Source organism: Oncorhynchus gorbuscha, linkage group LG24, assembly GCF_021184085.1.
Source record: "Oncorhynchus gorbuscha isolate QuinsamMale2020 ecotype Even-year linkage group LG24, OgorEven_v1.0, whole genome shotgun sequence".
NCBI lineage: Eukaryota > Metazoa > Chordata > Actinopteri > Salmoniformes > Salmonidae > Oncorhynchus > Oncorhynchus gorbuscha.
Genome location: NC_060196.1, coordinates 18803420 through 18828092, shown reverse-complemented (window position 1 = coordinate 18828092; position 24673 = coordinate 18803420). Strand labels below are relative to the sequence as shown.

Genomic DNA, 24673 nt, shown 5'->3' with positions numbered 1-24673 from the left:
AAGGGCAGGTCTTAAAGGAATTCATTTATTTATTTATTTTAAACTGCATATAACACAAATTCTGCTTGTGATATTAAGATACTAACAATGATAGTGTGTTAGACTTATTTAGGAGAATTTAAGGACTTAAAAAATGGCAGAGTAATTTAAAAAGTTAATTTGCTTTGAGTCAATATGACGCTCTCGGCTCTCCTAGTGTTGAATGGTTACAGTTGTGGCCTCCTAGCCTGGCCTACTATCTCCTGGTCGCTGAGGCTAGCCTAGCCTATCCTAGCCTACTATCTCCTGGTCGCTGAGGTTAGCCTAGCCTATCCTAGCCTACTATCTCCTGGTCGCTGAGCTTAGCCTAGCCTAGTCTAGCTTGGTCTACTATCTCCTGGTCGCTGAGCCAGTGAGAGGTTGCCAAGCCTATTGTGATTATTACTGTTGTGTCAGGGCATTATGTTCTAGTCTCATAGACTATTAATTATAAGCCTATGGTTTGTTATGTGTAGGTCTATGTGTGTCGTATGTTAAATGCAACCGTCATGGGATTTACGTAAGCCTACAAGACTATTTGGTCTGTAATGCAAAATCACATGTTGGATGGTTTATTGTGTGTGCTTTTATGATAATTGAACCAACATTTTTGCTGGCACTGCAATCAACAGATTTCTGCCTACGCCACTGGTGTGATGACACAATATTTCATATAATGACACTCTTGTTGTGATATACATGTTCCAAAAAAGGGATAAATACTTTTATCAGAATTTTTATCAACTCACATACAGTTCTTGGTTGCAAGGGTCCACCTGACATTTTTAATACCCTTCTCGGTATAACTGAGCCATTGTCTGATCTATACAATACATTTCTATCTATCTGAATGTTCTGTAAAGTTTTTACCCTCATCAACCAGGCGTTTATATTGCCAGGCGTGTGTTGTATGGGCTGTTGTGTTGTGTTGGCATTTAGTGAGAATTTATGGGGCTTAAACACCAGTGGTGTTTCATTCAGCCATCTATGAGTTTCCTATCCAACACCAAATTAACAATACCTATCTAGATCTCTCCCATATTCCCAAGAAAGCAGTTGTTGTTTCTGGTCAATGGTCAATTATGTGTGTAATTATCAATCACAATAGTTTCATAGAGAATAAATGACAATTAGATTGCAGGACATGGAGAGATACAACTTTCAAAGATCAAAGATTGCCATCTGTTTAATCATTTATTCAAAGACATCAGCTGTGATAACGACATTTCCAGTACATCGGGAACGCCGTTACAAAACATGGAAATGGGCACACAGTCGAGATACAGCCAGCCTGTTAATCTAGTTTTAGTTTTACTCAAAGGAGACTGGAATTCCACTTTTCTTTTATTCAGAGATAGATTTTGAAGTAAGAGGGGGAGACAAACAAGAGGGCAACACAACAAGTTGTAGTGGCGCACCCGGGAATTGAACAACCTGCCAGTAGAGGTCATTTGTCATCTGGAATTGGCAATTTGATGAGATTCTGGTATTACAGTTTAAATACTTTATTTTCGGTTGTAAGATTCTGGTAACTTTCACACTTTCCAGAAGTCCCAGTTACTAGAAATGTGCAACCCTAGTTAGAATGCTGTCCAGGTTTCAGAGGCTCAGCCTCACTTCAGCATTCACTGGTGTCAGAGCCGGAGGCTTCTTCCACCTCCCCAGCAATCACCTTGGTCTGATGGGCAAAATGGAAACATGATAGAAGCATTATTAGCTACTTTGTACATTTGTTATTGTTATCACAAGTGTCATATTAACAAAACATGTATAGCTACAACCTGAGTTTATTAGTGACGTATAGGATTCAAATGTATGTTTCATTAGAATGCATGTTACATGAAGTACACATTGGGCAAGTAAGCCTTGTCTGAGCCGGAATGGCCCATAGGGGCAAGAGACTACACTATGTCCTGATTCCGTAGCATGAGGCAATTTGATTTATAAGACTCTAGTCTTTTGCATGTACAAACGTTATTTGTTGCAAGGCCTTGCCCTCCAATACACTTCCTTAATGCTGAGTGTCAAGAAGAGAGGCACCAGGTCCAATTTTTAGAGTCTTTGGTCAAATCAAATCCAATATTATTGGTTTCTGGTTAGCAGATGTTAATGGGGTTGTAGTGAAATGCTTGTGTTTTGAGTTCCGACAGTGCAGTAATATTTAACAAGTAATCTAACAGTTCCCCAACAACTACCTTATACACACAAATCTAAAGGGGTGAATGAGAATATGTACATATAAGTGTATGGATGAGCAATGGCCGAGCGGCATAGGCAAGGTGCAGTAGATGGTATAAAATACAGTATATACATGTGATATGAGTGTAAGGTAAGATATGTAAACATTATTAAAGTGGCATTATTTAAAGTGGCATTGTTTAAAGCGACTAGTGATCTATTTATTAAAGTGTCCAGTGATTGGGTCTCAATGTAGGCAGCAGCCTCTCTGAGTTAATGATTGCTGTTTAGCAGTCTGATGGTCTTGAGATAAAAGCTGTTTTTCAATCTCTTCGTCCCAGCTTTGATGCACCTGTACTGACCTCGCCTTCTGGATAATAGCTGTGTGAACAGGCAGTGGCTCGGGTAGATATTGTCCTTGATGATCTGGCCTTCCTGTGACCATCGGGTGCTGTAGGTGTCATGGAGGGCAGGTAGTTTGACCCCGGTGATGCGTTGTGCAGACCGCACCACTCTCTGAACAGCCTTGTGGTTGAGGGCGGTGCAGTTGCCGTACCAGGCTGTGATACAGCCCGACAGGATGCTCTCGATTGTGCATCTGTAAAAGTTTGTCGGGGTTTTGGGTGACAAGCCACATTTCTTCAGCCTCCTGAGGTTGAAGAGGCACTGTTGCGCCTTCTTCCCCACACTGTCTTTGTGGGTGGACTATTTCAGTTTGTCTGTGATGTGTACGCCGAGGAAAGTAAAACTTTCCACCTTCTCCACTGCTGTCACTTCGATGTGGATAGGGGGGGTGCTCCCTCTGCTGTTTGTTGATGTCCACGATCATCTCCTTTGTTTTGTTGACATTGAGTGAGAGGTTGTTTTCCTGACACCACACTCCGAGTGCCAATACCTCCTCCCTGTAGGCTGTCTTGTTGTTGTTGGTGATCAGGCACACTACTGTTGTGTCGTTTGCAAACTTCATGATTGAGTTGGAGGTGTGCATGGCCATGCAGTCGTGGGTAAACAGGGAGTACAGGAGAGGGCTGAGCACACACTCTTGTGGGGCCCCAAGTGTTGAGGGTCAGCAGAGTGGAGATGTTGTTTCCTACCTCCACCACCTGGTGGCAGCCCGTCGGAAAGTGCAGGACCCTGTTGCACAGGGCGGGGTTGAGCCCCAGTGCCTCCAGTTTGATGATGAGCTTGGAGGTATTATTTTTGTCCAGATGGGATAGTGTGATGGCAATTGCGTCATCTGTGGAGCTGTTGACGCGGTATGCAAACTGAAGTGGGTCTAGGGTGGCTGGTAAGGTGTCGGTGATATGATCCTTGACTAGCCTCTCAAAGCACTTCATGATGGCAGAAGTAAGTGCTACTGGGTGATAGTAATATAGTTCAGTTATCTTTGCTTTCTTGGGTACAGGAACAATGGTAGCGATCTTGAAGCATGTGGGGACAACAGACTGGGATAGGGAGCGATTGAATATGTCCTTAAGCACACCAGCCAGCAGGTCTGTGCATGCTCTGTGTTCACAGCTAGGGATGCTGTCTGGGCCAGCAGCCTTTCGAGGGTTAACAAGTTGAAATGTTCTACTCACGTCAGCCACGGAGAAGGAGAGGGAGGGTGGACGCAGTCTTTTCTAGCGAGCCGCGATGGTGGCACTGTACATTCCTCAAAGCGGCCAAAGAATGTGTTTAGTTTGTCTGGAAGCGTGACATCGGTGACCGTGATGTGGCTGTTTTTGTTTTTGTAGTCCATAATTTCCTGTAGACCCTGCCACATATGCCTCATGTCTGAGCCATTTAATTGCGACTCCACCTTGTCCCTGTACTGGTTTTTCAGTTGTTTACTTGTCTTGTGGAGGGAAAAACTACACTATTTAAATTCAGCCAAATGTCCAGACCTCTTTTCATGGTTAAATGCAGTGGATCGCGCTTTCAGTTTTGCACGAATGCCGCCATTTCTGGTTAGGGTAGGTTTTAATAGTCACAGTGGGTACAACATCTTCAATGCACTTCTTAATAAACACACTCACTAAGTCAGCATATAGGTCAATGTTGTTCTCTGAGGCTGACCGGAACATATTCCAGTCCGCGTGATCAAAACTATCGTAAAGCGTGGCTTCCAAATGGTCAGATCAGCATTGAATGGTTCTCGTCACTGGTACATCCTGTTTGAGTTTCTGCCGATAAGACGGAACGAGCAAGATGGCGTCGTGGTCGGATTTGCTGAAGGGAGGGCGAGGGAGGGCTTTGTATGTATCGTGGAAGTTAGAGTAGCAGTGATCGAGAGTATTAGCTCTGCAAGTCATACAATCAATATGCTGATAAAATTTAGGTAGCCTTGTTCTCAAATTTGATTTATCGCCAAGTACAATAAATGCAGATATATGATTTCCAGTTTACTTAGAGTCCATTGAAGTTCCTTGAGGGCCGTCTTGTTGTTTAATTGAGGGGGAATGTACACAGCTGTGACTATAACTGACGAGAATTCTCTTGGTAGGTAAAACGGCCGGCATTTGATTGTAAGGAATTCTCGGGTGAGCAGAAGGACTTGAGTTCTAATCAAAGACAGTACAGTATAAAGATAGACAGATACTGCTTATCCAATAGAAATCTCCTCTCACACTTGTAGGCGATGTCATGGCGACATTGGCTAGCTAAACTCATGCTCAGAAACACGTAATCGGGTCTAACAGCCTTCTCGTGACGAACTATGCATGTGCAGGCTGTCAAATCAAAGGCACTCCTTCGATATAAAGTTGTTTTTGACAAAAAATGAAAATGTGTCTATTTGTCACTCCCGCAAGGTTGGAGTAATAATGTTCAATTACTTAAGAAATTGGCTCGGTTTTCATTTACATTTCGAGAAAATGTCAAATAAATTGACTTCTCTCTCATTGACTTCTCAAACCCCGGCCTGGTCTGCTTGGTCTGTTTCGCAAGCGTTCCCGGATGTCTCTCGATGTTGCGCCTCTGGGTTTTGAAACTCTGTGCTCTAACCATAAGGCCACATGAGTTGTCTCATGTTTCATGAGAATGTGATTCAAATGTGAATAATGGATAAAGGTTCATTTGAGAGCTGCCTTGATAATATGGAAATGAGTCAAATGTACCTGTATTTGAGGGCAATTCTTTCAAATACATGATAAGGGCAATCACACTGTCACAAATGAAGTGAAGAGGAGGAAGAACTGAGAATATACCAGTGGAGTATCTGTTCTTGTTGATGTGGGCATTCCATGAAAAGGGACTGAATGCTGTGAAGGGGATTTAAAATGAGAGAGCAGGTGAAACTCTTACAAAGGTATATCAAGATGCATAATACGTTGCTTTGTGACTGTGATGTAATCTGTGAAATCTACAGTTGCGAGCACTAAAATGTTTTTCAAATCTGGTGCCAAAGTACATGTTTTTGTGACAAACTACTACTATACTTGTCATGCAGGTGAACGAGGACCCAAACGCGACTTAACAGAAACAGAGTTTATTAATGTTCAAAACGGAATAACAGAAATCCTCTAGATTGTAGAGGGGAAAACAACTGGAGAAGCGGCCACAGACTGCAGGTCGCTTCGGGTAGGCGCAGGCCGTAGTCGACTGAGACACCTGCTCACACGCAGCGTCTGATGAAGGCACAAAACACGACAGGACAGGGTGATACACAATCACGGCAAAAACACGACAGGACAGGGCGAAACGCAATCACAGCATGGTGAATACAATACAAGGAACCGACGGAACAGGAACGGATCACAAAGGAATAAATAGGGAGTCTAATCAGGGGAAAGGATCGGGAACAGGTGTGGGAAGACTAAATGATGATTAGGGGAATAGGAACAGCTGGGAGCAGGAACGGAACGACAGAGAGAAGAGAGAGCGAGAGAGTGAGAGAGGGAGGGGGGAGAGAGAAGGATAGAACCAAACAAGACCAGCAGAGGGAAACGAATAGCATGGGGAGCACAGGGACAAGACATGACAATAAATGACAAACCTGACAATACTCATGCCAAACTTATACTATTGGATACTAGAGTAGTTGTTCCTGCCAAAACCAGCACCTGAATCTACAGTAAGCGTGCTCCTGTGCACAGGGTTTTACATTTATGTATTGCTAGAATATTTTAGTGCCGTGTTGCACACGCTTGCATTGTGGCAATTGCTCTACTAATACCACAGATCAACCTAATCTCATTCACCGGATACTTCCGCCATCTGCGCTTTGCACAGTCAGCCTGGGGAACTTTTTAGTGCCCGCAACTTCATGACTAATGAGCAGAGGTGGCCCATCATGTTACCTTGACTCTAGCTTTTCTTGCCTTCCCTCCAGCCGCTGGCTGCTGAAGGTTGTTTCCTCCACCCACAGGAATAATCTGACAGGAGACGATGAAAAAGACAGAATCACCGTCATGGGTCATTGACATCAAAGTGTGAGCACCGTTAGATGGGATGTAATTTGGTGCGTTGAGATATCTACAAAAACATGAACATACAAGACATACTACTGATACAACAGTAATGATATACCTGCATCAACATTGGGGCCTGGGGGCCTCCGATGCCATTTGCCTGTGGCAGAACTGCAAATAATGGTACAACCTGCAAAGATATGTTTAAACAGTCACACTGTAACACTGGTGATTTTCAATAGATTCTCCTGATATCTCTAGGCTTCTGGTAAGTGTTGGAGAAGCAAAGTTGGACAAAGGAGACAAACCCTATTGGCTAGTTGAGGAAGCAGTCCTTGTTGTAGTGGCACTCCATTGGCTGCTCCCGCCTGTCCTACAGGAAGTGCCCCACCCTGCTGAAGTGCACCAATGGGGACCAGCTGGGGCATGGCGGCCTGACCAAGTGCACCCGGTTGTTGAATAAGTAATGATCCACCAACTGGTATCACCTGTTTTGCCAATAAGAATAGTTTGGACCAGGAGAAACAGTTTACATTGGAAATATGACATGTTAGAGAGGTAGCCCATAGTACAAATGCTCTGGTTCAAAAGTTACTTTCTAAAATGCCTGTACTGCAACACCCGTGCATCGTCTATATGACTCTCAAATCAAATCAAATGTTGAAATCAAATCACATTTTATTAGTTACATGCTCCAAATACAACAGGTACAACCTTACAGGGAAATGAGCCCATAACCAACGATGCAGTTTCAAATATATAAGAATAAGAAATAAAAGTAACATGTAATTAAAGAGCAGCGATAAATTAACAATGTGGAGACTATATACAGGGGGGGTACTGGTACAGAGTCAATGTGGAGACTATATACAGGGGGGGTACTGGTACAGAGTCAATGTGGAGACTATATACAGGGGGAGGTACTGGTACAGAGTCAATGTGGAGACTATATACAGGGGGGGTACTGGTACAGAGTCAATGTGGAGACTATATACAGAGGGGTACTGGTACAGAGTCAATGTGGAGACTATATACAGGGGGGGTACTGGTACAGAGTCAATGTGGAGACTATGGTCCTTCTGTAGCTCAGTTGGTAGAGCATGGCGCTTGTAATGCCAGGGTAGTGGTTTCGATTCCCGGGACCACCCATACGTAGAATGTATGCACACATGACTGTAAGTCACTTTGGATAAAAGCGTCTGCTAAATGGCATATATTATTATTATTATTATCATATATTACTATATACAGGGGGGTACTGGTACAGAGTCAATGTGGAGACTATATACAGGGGGGGTACTGGTACAGAGTCAGAGATGGGGCACTGGTTAGTTGAGGTAATATGTACATGAAGGTAGAGTTATTAAAGTGACTATGCATAGATGATAACAACAGAGAATGCAAATAGTCTGGGTAGCCATTTGATTAGGTGTTCAGGGGACTTATGGCTTGGGGGTAGAAGCTGTTTAGAAGCCTCTTGGACCTAGACTTGGCGCTCCAGTACCGCTTGCCGTGCGGTAGCAGAGAGAACAGTCTATGACTAGGGTGGCTGGAGTCTTTGACAATTTTTAGGGCCTTCCGATGACACCGCTTGGTATAGATGTCCTGGATGGCAGGAAGCTTGGCCCCAGTGATGTACTGGGCCATTAGCACTACCCACTACCCGCCTTGCGGTCGGAGGCTGAGCAGTTGCCATACCAGGCAGTGATGCAACCAGATGCTCTCAATGGTGCAGCTGTAGAACCATTTGAGGATCTGAGGACCCATGACAAAACTTTTCAGTCTCCTGAGGGGGAATACGTTTTGTCATGCTCTCTTCACGACTGTCTTGGTGTGCTTGGACCATGTTAGTTTACTCTCTAGTAAGTTTGTTTGCAATCCCCTAACAAAAACCTATGTAATGAAATATATAGCTGATATTTCTGTGTTGCAGCGCAGGGACACTTTTGAACCCCCCACACTGTATACGTACCTGTGCCAGAAAGGGTTGCCCATTTAAGACAAGCCCATTCATAACCCCTGGTTTAACAGCGTTAACGACCATGCCTCCATTCACAACTCCTCCATTGCCACCACCAGCCTGGGAAGAGTAATGCACGTTATCCTATTACTTTTCCCATAATGCCTTAACTTCTCTCACTGAGTCATACTGTCCACACTATTTCTTTATGCTGTATATGTATTGAGACATTGCTATGTGTTATATTGTATGTATGTGTGTATAACATTATGGTAAAAGTGACTCTCAGCGATTGTAAAGAAGCTCAGAAAGTAAATGTATGTTAAGACGATTTTATCAACAATATCTTATTGTTAAGATGTTTAAGAAACACACAATACCTCACCACTACCTGAAGACTGTCCTCCAGCTTCCACCTGTAAATGAAACCAGGAAAGCACAGTGGACGCTATTAGACCTGGGTTTCAAATTCTTGAAAAAATGATTTCAAATACTTTGTGCCTGTTTGAGCTTGCCTTGCTAAATTAAATGAGAAAAGTTCCAAAACTGGAAACCCTGAATCTGAAAGTGCCAAATCTGGCACTACTAACAAACTCAAGCAAATGCTCAAAGTATTTGAAAGGATTTCCAAGTATTTGAACCCAGGTCTGGAGGCTGTAGTAGCTACAGTGTTGAATACATATTTAAATATGTCTTACCAGGAGAGACATTGTCTGAAAGACGATCCACAGCATACAAAACATGTTGCTTTGCTTTACCATACAAAAAAGAAAGTCAGAACAGCATCTCATATAACCGATAGGAGCAATAACCCAGTGTCATCAATGTTCAATAAATACAAAACAAGTCCATGAAATTGGATTAAATTGCATGAAGGCTGTTCCATGATAATGGTTAAGTTGTTATCTGTCATACCTCTGTGAAGGACGACAGTTTCTCTGCTCACAAAGACACTTCTGAAGATGACACGTTGTTTCTAGTTTCACTCTTATAAAGAGCCCCTTCCTCCATGTCCACCGGTAACAGTCCAATCAGAATGCAGATCTAAATGTTGACCTCAACATGCACAGTCATCCTCCCCATCTTGACAGACCACACAATTGTGGCTTGTTGACCCAAAGAGGGCTTTATTCAAAATCACCTGCATTGCAAACACAAACCATGAATCTGAACCGTATTATCATATTACGATTATGTCCTTATTATAAGCCTTTGTTGGATGAGTCAGCTGTTTGCCTGTGGTGGCTGTGTAAAATAGATGCCTGTCATTATTTTCATGCAAACTAGAAAAGACAAAACGTCAACACTGACGTGAAAGTGACATCACCAACCACAATTTATTACAGTTACATCCCAATTATGTCATTGCACAGTACAAATTATCATATAAGAATATAAAGAAGGGTTGAGTGTATTTCAGTGTAACCTAAATAATAAATACTGGAGTGGTTTCTCTTCGTTGTATCAGTTTTTGTTATGGTGCATGAAATAACTTTATTGATGACAATTTCCCCCTGGGGATCAATAAAGTTACCTTCAATCCAATTGTGCATAAAGTAAAACAATCAAACAGGAATGTGATGAGATCCGATGAGGTCAACATTACTTTTATTAGAAAGGTTAGAAAAAAGTAGCTATATCAGGCAAGACAAATAAAACTGTTGCAGCATTTAACTCTTAGTAATTCTGTCAACATCACATGTTCTACCCTATTACTGCCATCTCAATTTCTCCTTTTGACAGCTCAATTTATTTTGACAGTCAATTACAAATGGTTTTCATACCAAAAAAATATTGTTACGCTCCCACTTAAATGTTTAAAATGAATACTGTCATATTTTGGTCAAAAAGTAAAGTGATCGGTCTCACCTGCATAGAAGTCAATTTCTGTTTTGTAGTCAGTCATCTACTAAAAAGCACTCGTAAACTTTCCCCCTCTTGGAATGTGTTCATAACACTAATATCATTGTTAATTGCTCAAAAAAAGCTTGCTCTACTAATACCACTATCAGCTATACGCTATCTACATACAGTATCATAGAACGTCCACATATTTATAGATCCAAATTTGTTTTAGATTTAGTCTGATTTAAGGCAACTTGAACCATCCTCCTCTTCCATCTATGACTTAAGACATGGAAGGACATTCTCACTTTTACTTTTTAATCAATTGTACTTTGCAGTAGAATGGTCGAACCCACCTGATTATTGTGTTCACCATTCTGTTTTACTGCATATACATACACCTGGGCTTTCTCCAATAGATGGGCGTTTAGGACAAGCCAAGAAATGACTGGTCAAATCAGAGTCCTCTCAGAAAACCCACCCCCAAAATCCTGTGCTTTGAATTAGGTACTCCTCTGATTGGTTTAAGGTGATCCCATCACTGACAACTTGGTTTTGAATAATGCTTCTCATTACAGACATAGGCTCAAACAGTTTCAATAAGGAGAAATTCCAGACTGATACGTGAAGTTGAATATAATGGTGAACACAGCGATTAGGCTGGTTCTACCAGTCTAACTTTACAGAGCATTCCGAAAAACTTACAGTTTAAATCAACGCAAGTCTCTCTTCTGCCAATTAAGGTATGTGGTTCTGCCATAATTGAAGGTGATCTTGTTAAATGATTATTAAAGCTGGTTGCTTGATGAGGTACTGATTGGACTCAGAAGAGCAGGTTGACATCCATGTCCTCTGCAGAGAGGGAAAATGGAAAATCACAAAAGATTACATCTTTACAAGAGTTTACAATATAGGGTCATACTATCAAACATGTGTGAAAGCACATGACCATGGTCCTTCTGTAAGCTACAGTAACGCAGCATTCATTCCTTCACTCGCATCTAACTACTACAACCATCACAACGTTGGCAAAATCATGTCAAGCCTCATTCTTTGGTCATTGAATTGCCTTCACTTTGTATAAGACTGCACACTCTTACCATCCTTGATGCCGAAGCAGTGGGCCCACTCCCTGAAGGACACCTGTTTGTCTTTGTCTGCGTCACACTCCTGGAAGAAGCGGGAGGTACAATGCTCCATGGGGACCAACGGGACCCTCAGGGGGGCCAGCTCAGAGTGGGACAGGAACCTGGATAGGAACACCAGTGTCATTTCCATAAGCCTTATGCAATGGAAAAGGTTTTGAAACCTTTTGGAACAGAAAACTAAAATAAGCGTCTCCCATTCTTCAAGTAGAGCTTCCCTGTTTCACTCCGTTTTATTCCATTGGGGTTTGAGTATGGGAAGTCTGACCCAAAACTAGAAACCATTCAGACACAGTCTGAACTAGATTTACCCAAATGGACTAATTCCAGGAATATCCCAGCTGTGCTTCCACTTTTGTTTCCCGCTCTATGGGCCTTTAAGGTAAACTCAAATGTGAAAGGTTCAGTTAAACTGATTCTTAATCACATATTAGATTCAGACCCACCATGTATATGATTCACAAGGAATCTGAATCAGATTCACCAACATTACAATGAGAGCCGTAATCAGAATGTCTTGTGAAGGTGAACAGCTACAAGTGAATCTATTCACTCTTGAATCATATCAAAGACATATAACAACACTTCTTCAATATTATTTATGACTGTATCACTACTTGCTGATTTGACTGCAGGTATGACATCATCCATGATGTCATACTGGCCTACTGCACTAGGCATGTAACTTTTTACAGAAGCTCATAAGCATTTCAATGAAAACTTGGCGTAAGGTTATTTTTCTTTTTCTTTTTTTTTATGACAACAACAAAATATTTCTTCTCCTGGAGTACTGTACCTGTCAGAAGGGTGCTGGTCCATCTGAGCGAACTGCCAGTGCACGGGATAGATGTACATGTTGTAGTTCTTCTCGAAGTCCTGGGCCAGCAACTCAATGGGGTGGTCGCCGGCATGGAGGCGCCTCTCACTCTCGTGGATCTTTCTCACCTGGGAGATTATTTATGGTCACACATGAATAATAAAATTGTATTGGATTGAATATGAATGTGTGCTAACAAGATCGCAGTTTGAAAATCAATTGTGAGGCACTGGTGATTTTTGGGCTTTGATATATACACTATTAATCCCTAAGAATGCAGTTGGTTAAAACTTCACAAAGCGCCTTTATATGAATATGAATTATTTTGAAAATATAAATAATGGAACTATCAATGAACTACTTCTAACCCCTTTATAGATGGTATGTCTAATGTAATGTTTTACCCTTGTATTTTAAGCATTAAGTTAAGGGTGTCCATACAAGGTTTATTTTTTCTCAGATTTATTTGAGGGAAAAAAAGAAGACATTTACTCACTCTGATGCGTTGCTTGGGGGTGAGGAAGCCCGGGGACATGGAGTCATGTTCATAGAGCTGCAGCAAGACGTTCTTCAGCCAGTCGCGCATACGCAGAGGAAACTGGACCAGTTCGCCATTCATACACGGTGCTATGACTAACAGAGAGAGCAAGGTAGTGGAAGAAAGAGAGAGAGAGTGAGAAAGAGAGGAAGGGGGAGAGGCAAGGTAAGATGAGACAATTAAATAGAGAGTGTGAAACAGACGAGAATGAGAAAGAAAAATGAAAGGGAGGAGGAAATGGAGAGGAAAAAAATGTGTTATACTGTAGTTATTTCAGATTAGATACTGTATTGGTCAGAAACTGTAGAGGTGGTCTGACTATAGCTGTCTTACATTTGCAGGGTCCAGTGTAGTCCAGGTGAAGTCTATGGCCTCTCTTGCTGCCTTCCAGGTTGCACTTGGTGGCAAAGAGCTCACAGGATGTGTCGTAGGTGACATTGTTAGTTCCACATACCTGCATGAAAGATACATTACTTCATGTGTTATGGATTTAACAAATGAAATGCTTCAGCTAAAGATATTGTAGTGATCCTGCTCTTGGTAAGAAACTAAGCATCACAGAGTTCCAATAGAGTTAACTCTATTCAGACTGAGGCTAGTGCACCTGTCTTGGACACAGGGGCCTGCAGATACAATTCTAGCCAAAACCAACAGCTCCCCAACGTTGTTAGAATATCATGTCAGGGTTGTACCTACCATTGCCAGATTCTTGGCATATTTCCTTCAAGTTTCCTCCAACTACAGATGTAGGATCAGAAGACATGTCCAAATCGTAACTTTTACAGCAGCATAGTTCTGTGGTACCGATCTTATCAATTTCTATTGCCCACAGTTCCTGTCCATAATAGCAACTCTTCCCAAGTGTGTTTAAAGGAATTCCTTTCGTATTGTTTACGTTTATTGGACAGGATAGAAAGAAAGGAAGGAGTAGAGAGAGAAAGTGCTAGAGCAGTGGGTCAGATTCAACCCATGCTCCTCAGCAGTACATACTGTATAGTGCATATGATCCAGAACTCTGAACCCCCGCCCAGGCCACCCCAATGACCACTGTTCATACTCACATGATCATAGTCAGTGACACTCTGTGGGCAGGCAGAAGGCTCCTGACACACGCACGTAGGCTTCTTCTCCTCGTTGAGTTTGCAGGTCTTTCCACGTTTACAACGGAAGTTCTCACAAGGGTCTAAAAGAGATTTTTTTTGTTGTCGTCTAAACACACTCATGCCCTAGAATTTTATATCAGTGGAACATTGATGTGATAACACTATTGTTTCTTTTCTGCTATATTTCAGTGGAACATTGATGTGACAACACTATTGTTTCTTTTCTGCTATATTTCACTAAGTTATTGCATGTTCATGTGTTATTAATGTTTTAATCAAGTCTTAATCATGATTAACAAGTATGTACTTTCCAGTGGTTATAGATGTCAATGGAAACACCAGCACTAACACCACAGCCATTACCGCCTGCATTCCATTGCCATTTGAGTTTGCACAGTGCTCGAATTCAACATGAGCTCTCTCATTGAACCCTTAATCCAGCGGAGGTGGGGGGGGGGGGTTGTTTTGGTAGCAGCGGTGAATTGGAGTGGCACTATTCTTCTGGGAGTGTTAGTGAAAGGGCCCAGTCAGCAGATTCCTAGTGTGTGTGTGTGTGTGTGTGTGTGTGTGTGTGTGTGTGTGTGTGTGTGTGTGTGTGTGTGTGTGTGTGTGTGCGTGCGTGCGTGCGTGCGTGCGTGCGTGCGTGCGTGCGTGCGTGCGTGCGTGTGTGTGTGTGTGTGTGTGTGTGTGTGTGTGTGTGTGTGTGTGTGTGTGTGTGTGTGTGTGTGTGTGTGTGCGCGCGTGTGTGCGTGCGTGCGTGCGTGCGTGCGTGCGTGCCTTGCTGAGATTGACACTTACCGGCAGCGGAGGCTTGGGGTCTGTATAGGCTGGCTGCCAAAGAGGGCCTGGCGCTGGGGTAGAGGTCCACTGTTGCCCTGATCTGGACCGGGTTCATTCCCACCAGAGGAGCCTGGGTAGGAAACAGAAGGTGAAATCACAATAGAGTTCAACAAACCACCCACAGATGTTAATAGATAAGATGTGGGCTGCATTTTAAATGACACCCTATTTCCCATACTGTATACACTAATTTTGGGAAGCTCTGAGAATAGAGTAGATCCATCCATGGACCATTGGTTGAATTTCAAATAGGTCACTCACAGAAAAGGCTTTATATAGGGGTTACATGGTTCAATGTAGGTTGAGGTTTCAGGATGACATTGCATTGTAGCTAATGGGCGATGTGTGATGAGTTGTACCCATTTCCCGGCTCTTCTCCGCTTGGTCTTGTCGACAGCATTGTCAGTGGTGCGGTAGTACTCCTTCTCCCCCTCATCCCCCTGGTGGTCTGGGACTCCTTCTCCTGGCGGGGCCTCATCCCTCTGTGGGGGGTGCTTCCTCACCCTCTGGTTCTTCCTCTGCTTCGTAGCCTTGCCTAGGGTGTGACTGGCGCTCTCGTTTATGTTCTTCTGCTCCTTCTCTTCTCCCCCTTCTACAGCAAGATGTGTCCCATCAAGATCCACACTGTTCTTTGTCTCTTGGAGTTCAGCGTCTGTGTCTCCGTCTTTTTTGTTGTTCCCCTTTCCTTGGGAATTGTCCTTGGAACCTTTCTGCTGGTCCTTGCTTCCCTCAGGGAGTTTGTACTGGCCGAGCACTTCCTGGCTCTCAGAGGCCTCGGCTTCTTGTATGTCCTGCTGGGACTCATAGTCATCAGTGGCAGTGGGGATTTCATCTTCCTTGCTAACTTGTTCTTCTTTCTCCTCCACCTTTGCCTCCTCTTCCTTATTTAAGAGGAGCTGGGCGTCTTCGGCGAGGGATTTCCCTTCCTCAAGCTCGGTTTCCAGGGGCTGTGTGTTGTCACTGTCGCCTGCGTAGTCCAGATCCTCTGGAATCTCCGGCTCGGTGTTGCTGTACGTCTCTTCGACTTCAGCCTCATGCTTTACTCCTCCGTCCCCGACCACAGGTTCCTCCTCTTCCCCTCCTTTCTCCTCATCCTCAACTGACTCCTCCTCATCTGCCATCGCCTCCACCTTTTCTGGCTCTTTCTCTGCATCCACATCCACCTCCTCCTCCCCATCTATCACCTCCTCATCCTCCTCTTTGTCCAAGTCTCCCTCCGCTTCTTCTCCCTCCTCCTCTTCAGATTGTGTCTCCTCAGACTCGATCTTTCCCTCCTCCTCTTCCTCCTCCTCCTCCTCTTCCACCTCTTCTTCCTCTGACTCCCCCTGGAGCAGGTCCACCAGTGCCTTATCGCTCAGCAGGACAGGGGTGCTCCTCTCACCACTGTCAGACACCTCGAACACCCCTTCCTCATTGGAGGGACCCATATTAACATTAGCATTGTCCTCGTAGCTCATGTCCTCATCTTCCTGATCCTGACTGCTCGACTCAAAGGACATGAAAGTTGGCAAGACCTCCCCCTCATTGGCCTCATCTGGAACAATGTCCTTTAGCAGGAAGGGAAGTGTAAAAAGTCAGTACAACTAAAAATGTAAAGTTTCTGGAAAAACTTTTGTAAATATAACAAAAGATATAGCCTCTAGACAAACTTTTGTCATAAATGAAATAATAATATAATAATGAAAGGTAAAGTTTCTGGGGAATCCTTGTCAATGTTCCGTTTTTATAGAGATGTATTTCAAATACAGGAGTTGGATGCACTTTACCTTCTCTTTAGCTGTGTGTGAGGACTTGGATAAAGCTTGATGTTTGTCGTGAGGTTTGCCTTTGACCTTGGGAATAGCAAGGAATGATTGATCAAATATCATTAGACTTGTGGTTATTCATTTATTTGATTAAAAAGCTGTTTCAAAAAGCAAGAGTGGATTTATCAGTACTTACAGACACAGCAAATGCTGAGGTCAATAGGCAAAGGAACAGTAAATGGGTCCTCATACCTATAATGACATCAAATTCAATGGCATATGTTATTTATTAGTATTTATACTGGAGTATAAAGTTTAAAGGACCAGTGCAGGCAAATTACTTTTTTCCCTTGTTTTGTATCATATTGAATACCACGAGTGGGACTTTTTATTGCTCAATCTAATTTGAGCTGATTTAATATTTTTCCATAGGCCTAACGGACACATGCTCAAACTTGTGCACTTTTAATAGACTGGAGGTATCGAGATATCAAAGTGTCACCAACAAAAACTTAAACAGCAGGCCGGGCAATCATTTGTCACGTGCAAATAACCATTTTTCTGGAAGTGCTCAAGGCATGCCATTCCATGACAGCAGTATTTCTTTTTCAACAATGTTTTGAAGCAATGGGCCTTATCAGTCCTCCTTGACAACACAAATATAAACAACAGAGTAGGCTAATAAGTCCTTCATTTTTGGCTTATGTTCAGGTAAAACTATTTATCTAATCAATATTTCATATGCTTGAAGATAAAGGGTATTTTATCAACTGAAATTACCAGAAATCTGACAGATTTTGTTTTTTTAATATAAAGATAAAGCCTAATCGTATAATTATCTATTGAAGTAGAAAGCAATGGGTAAGAAACATATCTAGCCCATAAAGTAAATTGCAACATACATTTATGGCCATCTAAACTCTAACATTGACTGACCCTGCAATAGGTGTCGTTCAATTGGTAATATTACTTTGTGTCTTCTAATAATGTCTCTTAATAGGAAAGTAATCAGATTATGTTACTGAGTTTGGGTAATCCAAAAGTTGAGTTACGTTACTGATACACTTTTGGACAGGTAATTAGTAACTTTAATGGATCACATTTAGAGAGTAACCTACCAACCCATGTCAGTTCAACACAACTATGGAGAATTGAAATCCCGCCCCAAGCCGGCACCAATGGACAACAACTGAAATGGCCCATGGCAGACCACCCAGACCTCCACCCGCACGGTAGTCTTGGTATTGTGGACACCTTCTCTTTTCCCAGCTGTAAGCACTGTGGGCTACACTGGGAGCAGAAGCATCCACGCTTCTCCACAAGTCAGTAGGAGAGACGCTGCTCAGAGAGCGCCCTGCTACGAGCTGGATTAGCTGAACAGAAGAAATCTGGTCACATAACCAGATATCTCGGATCCACTCAAAGGGCATGCATAAAGCTAGTACTGGACACAGAGCATGAAACCTCTGTTGCCCTTCACAAGCAAAAGGAGGAGGTGAAAAGGGAAAATAGCTCAAAGGCTAAAGACGTGTTGGTCATGACCATGAAGGCTGCATTAGGACACAGCGTCACCTTAAAGTCGCCAGGGGTGAACTGAGTACAGGAACCATGTATGGATAAGGTGTGGTCCCCAACACATTTAGCCGAAGCCCAAGCCATAAGCAGATAGCTCTTGTAGGAGAGGATCTTCAGATCCACCAACTCCAGAGGCTCAAAGGGGGCACAATGTCTCCAAAACCAGAGCTAAATCCCATGTGGGCGCAATAGGTACAGCAGTGTCCAAGATCACTGGTGAGCAATAGTTTCCAACGGGGCACTTAGGTCCCTCAGAGAGAAGAACAGACAACCCTGTGAGTTTTCTTGCGATGTGTAAAGATCTAGGTCGGCCCTGCCAAACCTCTCCCATATCTGGGCAACCACCCAGGGGTGTAAGCCTCCACTAAACAGCCCAACGAACGTGGGAGGAGGCGCCTGAAACCTACGAGAGGCTCGAGGTAATTGATATGTCTGGTACTCTGTCCCACCGTCCATACCCCCAAATCGAGTAGCCCCACACTTGGGGGGACACGTCTGTCATGACCAACAGAATAACACCTGTCCCATGAGCACCCCTTGCGACAGTACCGGAGGCTCTCCCCACTGGGCCATTTTCAGCATGCCTGTCGGGGACATTGATGCATCCAAGAGAGTGGCTACCACGCAGCGCTGGAAAGGCAGCAGCAATAATAATCCCAGGGCCCTGCATTAAAGACCAACATTTGTTCAAGAAAATTGTGATAAATAAAAAAATATCTCAGTTTCATTTAAGGACCAAATCATTGGCAGCTGTGCCATACATATTGCAAAATCAATTTTTTAAAAAGAAACATCCTCTGACAGTCAACTGCGTTTATTTTAAGCAAACTTAACGTGTAAATACTTGTATGAACATAACAAGATTCAACAACTGAAACAAAAACTGAACAAGTTCCACAGACATGTGACTAACAGAAATGGAATAATGTGTCCCTGAACAAATAGGGGGTCAAAATAAAAAGTAACAGTCAGTATCTGGTGTGGCCAACAGCTGCATTAAGTACTGCAGTGCATCTCCTCCTCAAGAACTGCAACACATTTGCAAGTTCTTGCTGTGAGATGTTACCTCACGCTCACCAAGGCACCTGCAAGTTTCTGGACATTTCTGGGGGGAATGGCCCTAGCCCTCACCCTCCGATCCAACAGGTCCCAGACGTGCTCAATGGGATTGAGATCCGGGCTCTTAGCTGGCCATGGCAGAACACTGACATTCCTGTCTTGCAGGAAATCATGCACAGAACGACCAGTATGGCTGATGGCATTGTCATGCTGGAGGGTCATGTCAAGATGAGCCTGCAGGAAGGGTACCACATGAGGGAGAAGGATGTCTTTCCTGTAACGCACAGAGTTGAGATTGCCTGCAATGACAGCAAACTCAGTCCGATGATGCTGTGACACACCGCCCCAGACCATGTCGGACGCTCCACCTCCTAATCGATCCCGCTCCAGAGTACAGGCCTCGGTGTAATGCTCATTCCCTCGACGATAAACGCGAATCTGACCATCACCCCTGTTGAGACAAAACCGCGACTCGTCAGTGAAGAGCACTTTTTGCCAGTCCTGTCTGGTCCAGCGATGGTGAGTTTGTGCCCATAGGCAACGTTGTTGTCGGTGATCTCTGGTGAGGACCTGCCTTACAAACAGGCCCACAAGCCCTCAGTCCAGCCTCTCTCAGCCTATTGCGGACAGTCTGAGCACTGATGGAGAGATTGTGCGTTCCTGGTGTAACTTGGGCAGTTGTTGTTGCCATCCTGTACCTGTCCCGCAGGTGTGATGTTCGGATGTACTGGATCCTGTGCAGGTGTTGTTAAATGTGGTCTGCCATTGCGAAGACTATCAGCTATCAGTTATCCCTGTAGCGTTGTCTTAGACTTCTCACAGTACGGACATTGCAATTTACTGCCCTGGCCACATCTGCAGTCCTCCTTGCAGCATGCCTAATGCACATTCACGCAGATAAGCAGGGACCCTGGCCATCTTTCCTTTGAAAAAGTTTAGTTGGGAAGAGATTTTCAATGTACCGATTCCATGGCACCTGGTTTATGAACTGACACGCAAAATGACGCCGGATTCAAAACGTTACATTTTTTACTTTAAATTATTATACAAAATTCATGCAACCAAAATAATGTTATGTACAGTATATGGGGGATACAACCTTCCCAGCTCTGCAGATTTTGCTGTGAAGAGACAGAGACATTAGATAATTTTGGTACTGTCCATATGTAGCTTGTTTTTGGTCACAGGTCCAGGAATGGCTGAAGAATTGCAACATTTACCTGGAGCTAACACTGCAGATAGCAATGCTGGGTGATTTGAAAAGTCATAGCCAATTGATCAATAATATATTAATACTTTTAGCAAAAAGGTTTATTTTTAATTTACAATCTGTAGAAACTATGAGAATAGAAAGGTTCAGAACTTTTGTAAAGCATCACAGCACAGTTGAAAAATATTTAGCAAAAATAAATTCAATATTTCTCTCCGGAAAGAGATTCTCGCCCTGTGCTCGGCTACTTTATTATCCAGAGACTGAACATTAGCGTGATATATACTCGAAAGCGGTGGATGGTGTGTACGCATCCTGAGTCGGACTAGAAGTCCACTCCAAATATCTCTTCTCCGCTAGCTGTGTTTTGGATCAGCCTCTGGAATCAGTTCAATTGCCCTGAGGGGTACGAACGAAGGATCCAATTTGGGTAAGTCGTATTCCCGGTTGTAATACTGGTGAGTTACTAGTGGTTTACTTCTTTAGTTCTTTCCGTCTGAATGTAGTAACACAAGAAATGACCTGGGCTAATTAATGTAAGAGATAACACACAGAAAAAACTAAATACGGCAAAGTCGCTTGGAAGCTCGAAGCAGAGCTTTCCGCTCTGTCGGCGTCATCGTGCAGCAGGTATCGTGACGTCACTGTTCACACGATCCTGGGCAACACATGCGCGACATTGGTCGGAGCAGGAAGTGAGTCTCCCGTAAAGTGCCATCTGAGGGGGCATTAATGCCCTCTCGTGGACAGGGATGGACTGGTTGTTTTTTATTTCCACCACTCTCGACAGCCGCTTAGCCGGCAGGGCTCCGCCTGTCTCCTTTCGGGAAGGTTCTCCACCGTCAGCCCGCAGTGCCTTTTCCTGCTTATTTTTAGCCTAAAATCGGTCCGAACAACCCCGTAGGAGAAATCTGCTCATCAAAGTACATCTATCTGTCCCTCTATGGCACCTCCGAGAGAGAGTCAGCTAAAGGTGACACTTTGCCACCACAGTAGCTCCAATACATTTCCTGAGCTGCAGAACGGTGCACCGGGACATGGACAGAATGAAATCTGCACAAGAGCTCTGTGTGGGGCTACGTGGCAGTCAAAGCTGCATCCAACTCCGTCAGCAGCTCAGTCTGGTAGAACTGCATCATAGTTACGGACGAAGGGGAATGTGGCTTGGAGCAGGTTGTTTTTACTTCCTTGCAAAAATCCGTAAAAAGAGGCAGGTAGTGCATGACAGCAGCAATCACAGGGTGCATGTACAGATTTCTTCTGTGGTGGAGGAAGGTCACTTCTGCGGGGGAGGACAATCACAGGCGTGAGGAGGTGGCTTCCCCTGAATTAAGTCCTCCTCTTTAACCAAGAACCCTGCTGAGCCCGCCAGAGTTAACATGTCGTCATCCGAACCTGGGCCCAGTGAGTCACTGTGGGAGACCGATTCAGCCGGCTCACTATCGCCCTGCTGGGAGGCTAGTTCTGCTCTGACCACAGCCCCAAATTCCTCCCCACGTCCTGCAACTTGACAGGTACCGACATCCAGCACAGGAAGGTCGCCAATGTTAACCCCGAGCTTTCTCAAGAATGCTACACGTCTATCCAAAGAGTTTGCATGCAGCCGCTGGCAATGCGCACACAAACTGATCGACCATGAAGGGACAGTCTAGATGGCACAAAGTCAGATAGTCTCATGTTCAAATAAAAAATAAATGTGTAGAAGCATGAATTGTTCTTGCTCACATTGAGGTGAAGAGTGAAATCATTTAAGAATGAATTTGAGCCACAGTGTTATCACCTGTGGAAGGTGGGGCTTTCAGAAAGGCACGGATTTCATTAGCCTAGTCAGGCGTGATTTTAGTTCTTCAATCAAAGTCGCAAAAGTGAGTTGTGTTGTACCGAGAGTACCGACTGAAAGGGAACCCTTCCACAGACCACTCCCAAACATTCCGAGCAAAATTCTTGCTTGAGGTATCGTTTTTGCTTCTTTCTTTTGATATTGAGATAAAAACAGCTGTTTTGGGCCTTTAAAGCGGCAATAATATATAATAATATATACCATTTAGCAGACGCTTTTATCCAAAGCGACTTACAGTCATGTGTGCATACATTCTACGTATGGGTGGTCCCGGGAATTGAACCCACTACCCTGGCGTTACAAGCGCCATGCTCTACCAACTGAGCTACAGAAGGACCACGTGTGATTAGGCAAAGTGTGATTAGTACATACATTTTTGTACTTTTTTGTATTTTTGTACTTTTACATTATTGTTATATACCCATTGATTCTTGAAGAATATAAGTTATTAATGCCTTGTTTAATTGTAGTACCCCATCAGAACCTAAAATATTATATTTTATATATCTCATGGATGGTCAGTCCTTGCAGTCCTTGCATCCATAGCTCTGTCTATCTTCCAAGCTGTATCTACCAGCTGTTTAAAAAAATCAGTGGCAGGGTAAACGCTTTGTTATTGTCTGAACTGCAGAGTGCCCCTTTAATTATGGGTATAAATGCGCCATTCAAATGATTTTATCATACTGTATATCAAGGACAGACATGAGGTTTGTCCACCTTAGTCTCTGATAAGGGCAATGACAATCCCGTATTATGCAATCGTTCAAAACCAATGGACAAACCATTTCCCCCAACTTTAGAACATTTAAATCTTGAGTCCCTTTTTGGCTCCTGAGTGGTGCAGCGGTCTAAGTCACTGCATCTCAGTGCTAGAGGTGTCACTACAGCCCCTGGTTAAATTCCAGGCTGTTGCACAACCGGCCATGATTGGGAGTACCATATGGTGGGGCGCAATTGGCCCAGCATTGTCTGGATTTGGCTGGGGTAGGCCGTCATTGTAAATAAGAATTTGTTCTTAAATGACTTAGATAACTTAAATAAAGTTTAAATACAAAACTAAAACACCCTCCCTCTCGGTTTCCATAGTGTGAAACTCTCCCTTCAGAGATGCACCCCTCTCTCAAAAAGTCACATTGAGAGTTCAGTGGACGCTAAAGCAAACAGCAGAAGCTACTAGACAGGAAAGAGAGTCGACTAAGTCCACAAACTTTTTGTCCCTGTGTTTGGAGACAATGCGGGGGGGTGGGGGGGGGAGATATTGCATGCCAAAAATGATAAATCACATGGAAGAGATTGAAACAGGATGATTCTGTTTTAGCGTAATGATATTAATATCATGTGAACGTTGTCTTTGTCGGTTTTACTTGCTACATAAATGAATGGGATTACTCTTTGGTCAATCTTTGTAAAGTTTTTAAAGTATTAATTTTTTTTGTTTTCTTACACAGTAATTTCATGAAACGCTCTCTAAAGCATGCATGCTAATGTAAAATCTGAGTCATAGATGTCTAATACGTCCATAACATCTAAAACAATCCTGCAGTAGCACCCTATGCAACAGAATGGGGACAAAAAATACACATCTGAGCAGATTGATTCATCAGTAAACAAAACACAAAATCACTCTTCTCATATATATCCACCACATCCCCAGTGTCAATTTCATCAATAAGACAGATTTAGAGGGATTTGTTTTTGTGACGACAAAATGTGTCTTCAAGGAATTGAAAATGATCATTTCAAGTGGATTTAACTAAGAGAGAAGAAGAAAAAGTTATTACCTGATGTTGGCAGCTGCAAGGAGAGGTTTGAGACTGCGTCACACAGACGCAAACACACATACACACACAATGTACTATCTCACCCAAGAAAGTGCACACACTGTCTCTCGCACACTGACGCTTCGTCCAGCAACACACACACCACACCTCTCAGGGTCTTTTGTGCCTTCTGTGTCAAGGGAAACAGTGGACAGTGGACAGTGGACTACAGCAGAGGAGACAGTCAACTGAGTATGGCCAAGCAGGGAAGCGAGAGAGAGTATTCAATCAAACCCGTAATGTGGAAGTTTACGCACTAGCTCTTATTTCCTATGATCAACTAAAATCCCCCAAACTGGTTTACAATCACAAGGATGGATGATACACTGATGCGTGAACCACAGGAGGCCGGTGGCACCTTAAAAAGGGGAGGATGGGCTCATAGTAATGTCTGGAACGGAATCAATGGAATGGTATTGGACACATCAAGCAGATGGTTGCCATGTTCTTTGATACACTACATGACCAAATCTATATGGACACCTGCTCGACAAACATCTCATTCCAAAATAATGGGAAATAATACGGAGTTGGTCCCCTGTTTGCTGCTATAAAAGCCTCCACTCTTCTGGGAAGGCTTTACACTAGA

At 43.4% G+C, this 24673-nt stretch overlaps 2 protein-coding genes across 2 annotated transcripts; both read right to left on the bottom strand.

Moving 5' to 3' along the window:
* Positions 1-1181: 1181 nt before the first annotated feature.
* On the bottom strand, positions 1182-9510 carry LOC124013153. The gene is made up of 9 exons (XM_046327355.1): positions 9463-9510; positions 9246-9299; positions 8928-8963; positions 8560-8667; positions 6896-7075; positions 6706-6777; positions 6477-6551; positions 5385-5438; positions 1182-1696 (listed from the first exon to the last, which is right to left on the bottom strand). The coding sequence occupies exons 2-9, from the start codon at positions 9288-9290 to the stop codon at positions 1637-1639; spliced, it is 630 nt and encodes a 209-aa protein (XP_046183311.1). The 5' UTR covers positions 9291-9299; positions 9463-9510; the 3' UTR covers positions 1182-1636.
* A 628-nt stretch (positions 9511-10138) lies between these two features.
* sparcl1 (SPARC-like 1) lies at positions 10139-24360 on the bottom strand. The gene is made up of 11 exons (XM_046327353.1): positions 24046-24360; positions 16777-16832; positions 16602-16667; positions 15195-16382; positions 14794-14905; positions 13954-14075; positions 13226-13346; positions 12851-12987; positions 12334-12482; positions 11493-11641; positions 10139-11244 (listed from the first exon to the last, which is right to left on the bottom strand). The coding sequence occupies exons 2-11, from the start codon at positions 16828-16830 to the stop codon at positions 11216-11218; spliced, it is 2127 nt and encodes a 708-aa protein (XP_046183309.1). The 5' UTR covers positions 16831-16832; positions 24046-24360; the 3' UTR covers positions 10139-11215.
* Between the last annotated feature and the right edge of the window lie 313 nt (positions 24361-24673).

What these genes read in the sequence shown, in the direction of transcription:
- sparcl1 (XM_046327353.1), bottom strand. Translation starts at nt 16,830, where the DNA reads ATGAGGACCCATTTACTGTTCCTTTGCCTATTGACCTCAGCATTTGCT. An exon ending in GTGTCACTGACTATGATCAT is followed by an intron (nt 13,347 to 13,953) that starts GTGAGTATGAAC and finishes TCTTTCATGCAG; the next exon opens with GTATGTGGAACTAACAATGT. An exon ending in CTGCTTCGGCATCAAGGATG is followed by an intron (nt 11,245 to 11,492) that starts GTAAGAGTGTGC and finishes CCCTCTCTGCAG; the next exon opens with AGGACATGGATGTCAACCTG.
- LOC124013153 (XM_046327355.1), bottom strand. Translation starts at nt 9,290, where the DNA reads ATGTTTTGTATGCTGTGGATCGTCTTTCAGACAATGTCTCTCCTG. An exon ending in AGTCTTCAGGTAGTGGTGAG is followed by an intron (nt 8,668 to 8,927) that starts GTATTGTGTGTT and finishes TACTCTTCCCAG; the next exon opens with GCTGGTGGTGGCAATGGAGG. An exon ending in AGGCCCCAATGTTGATGCAG is followed by an intron (nt 6,552 to 6,705) that starts GTATATCATTAC and finishes GTCTCCTGTCAG; the next exon opens with ATTATTCCTGTGGGTGGAGG.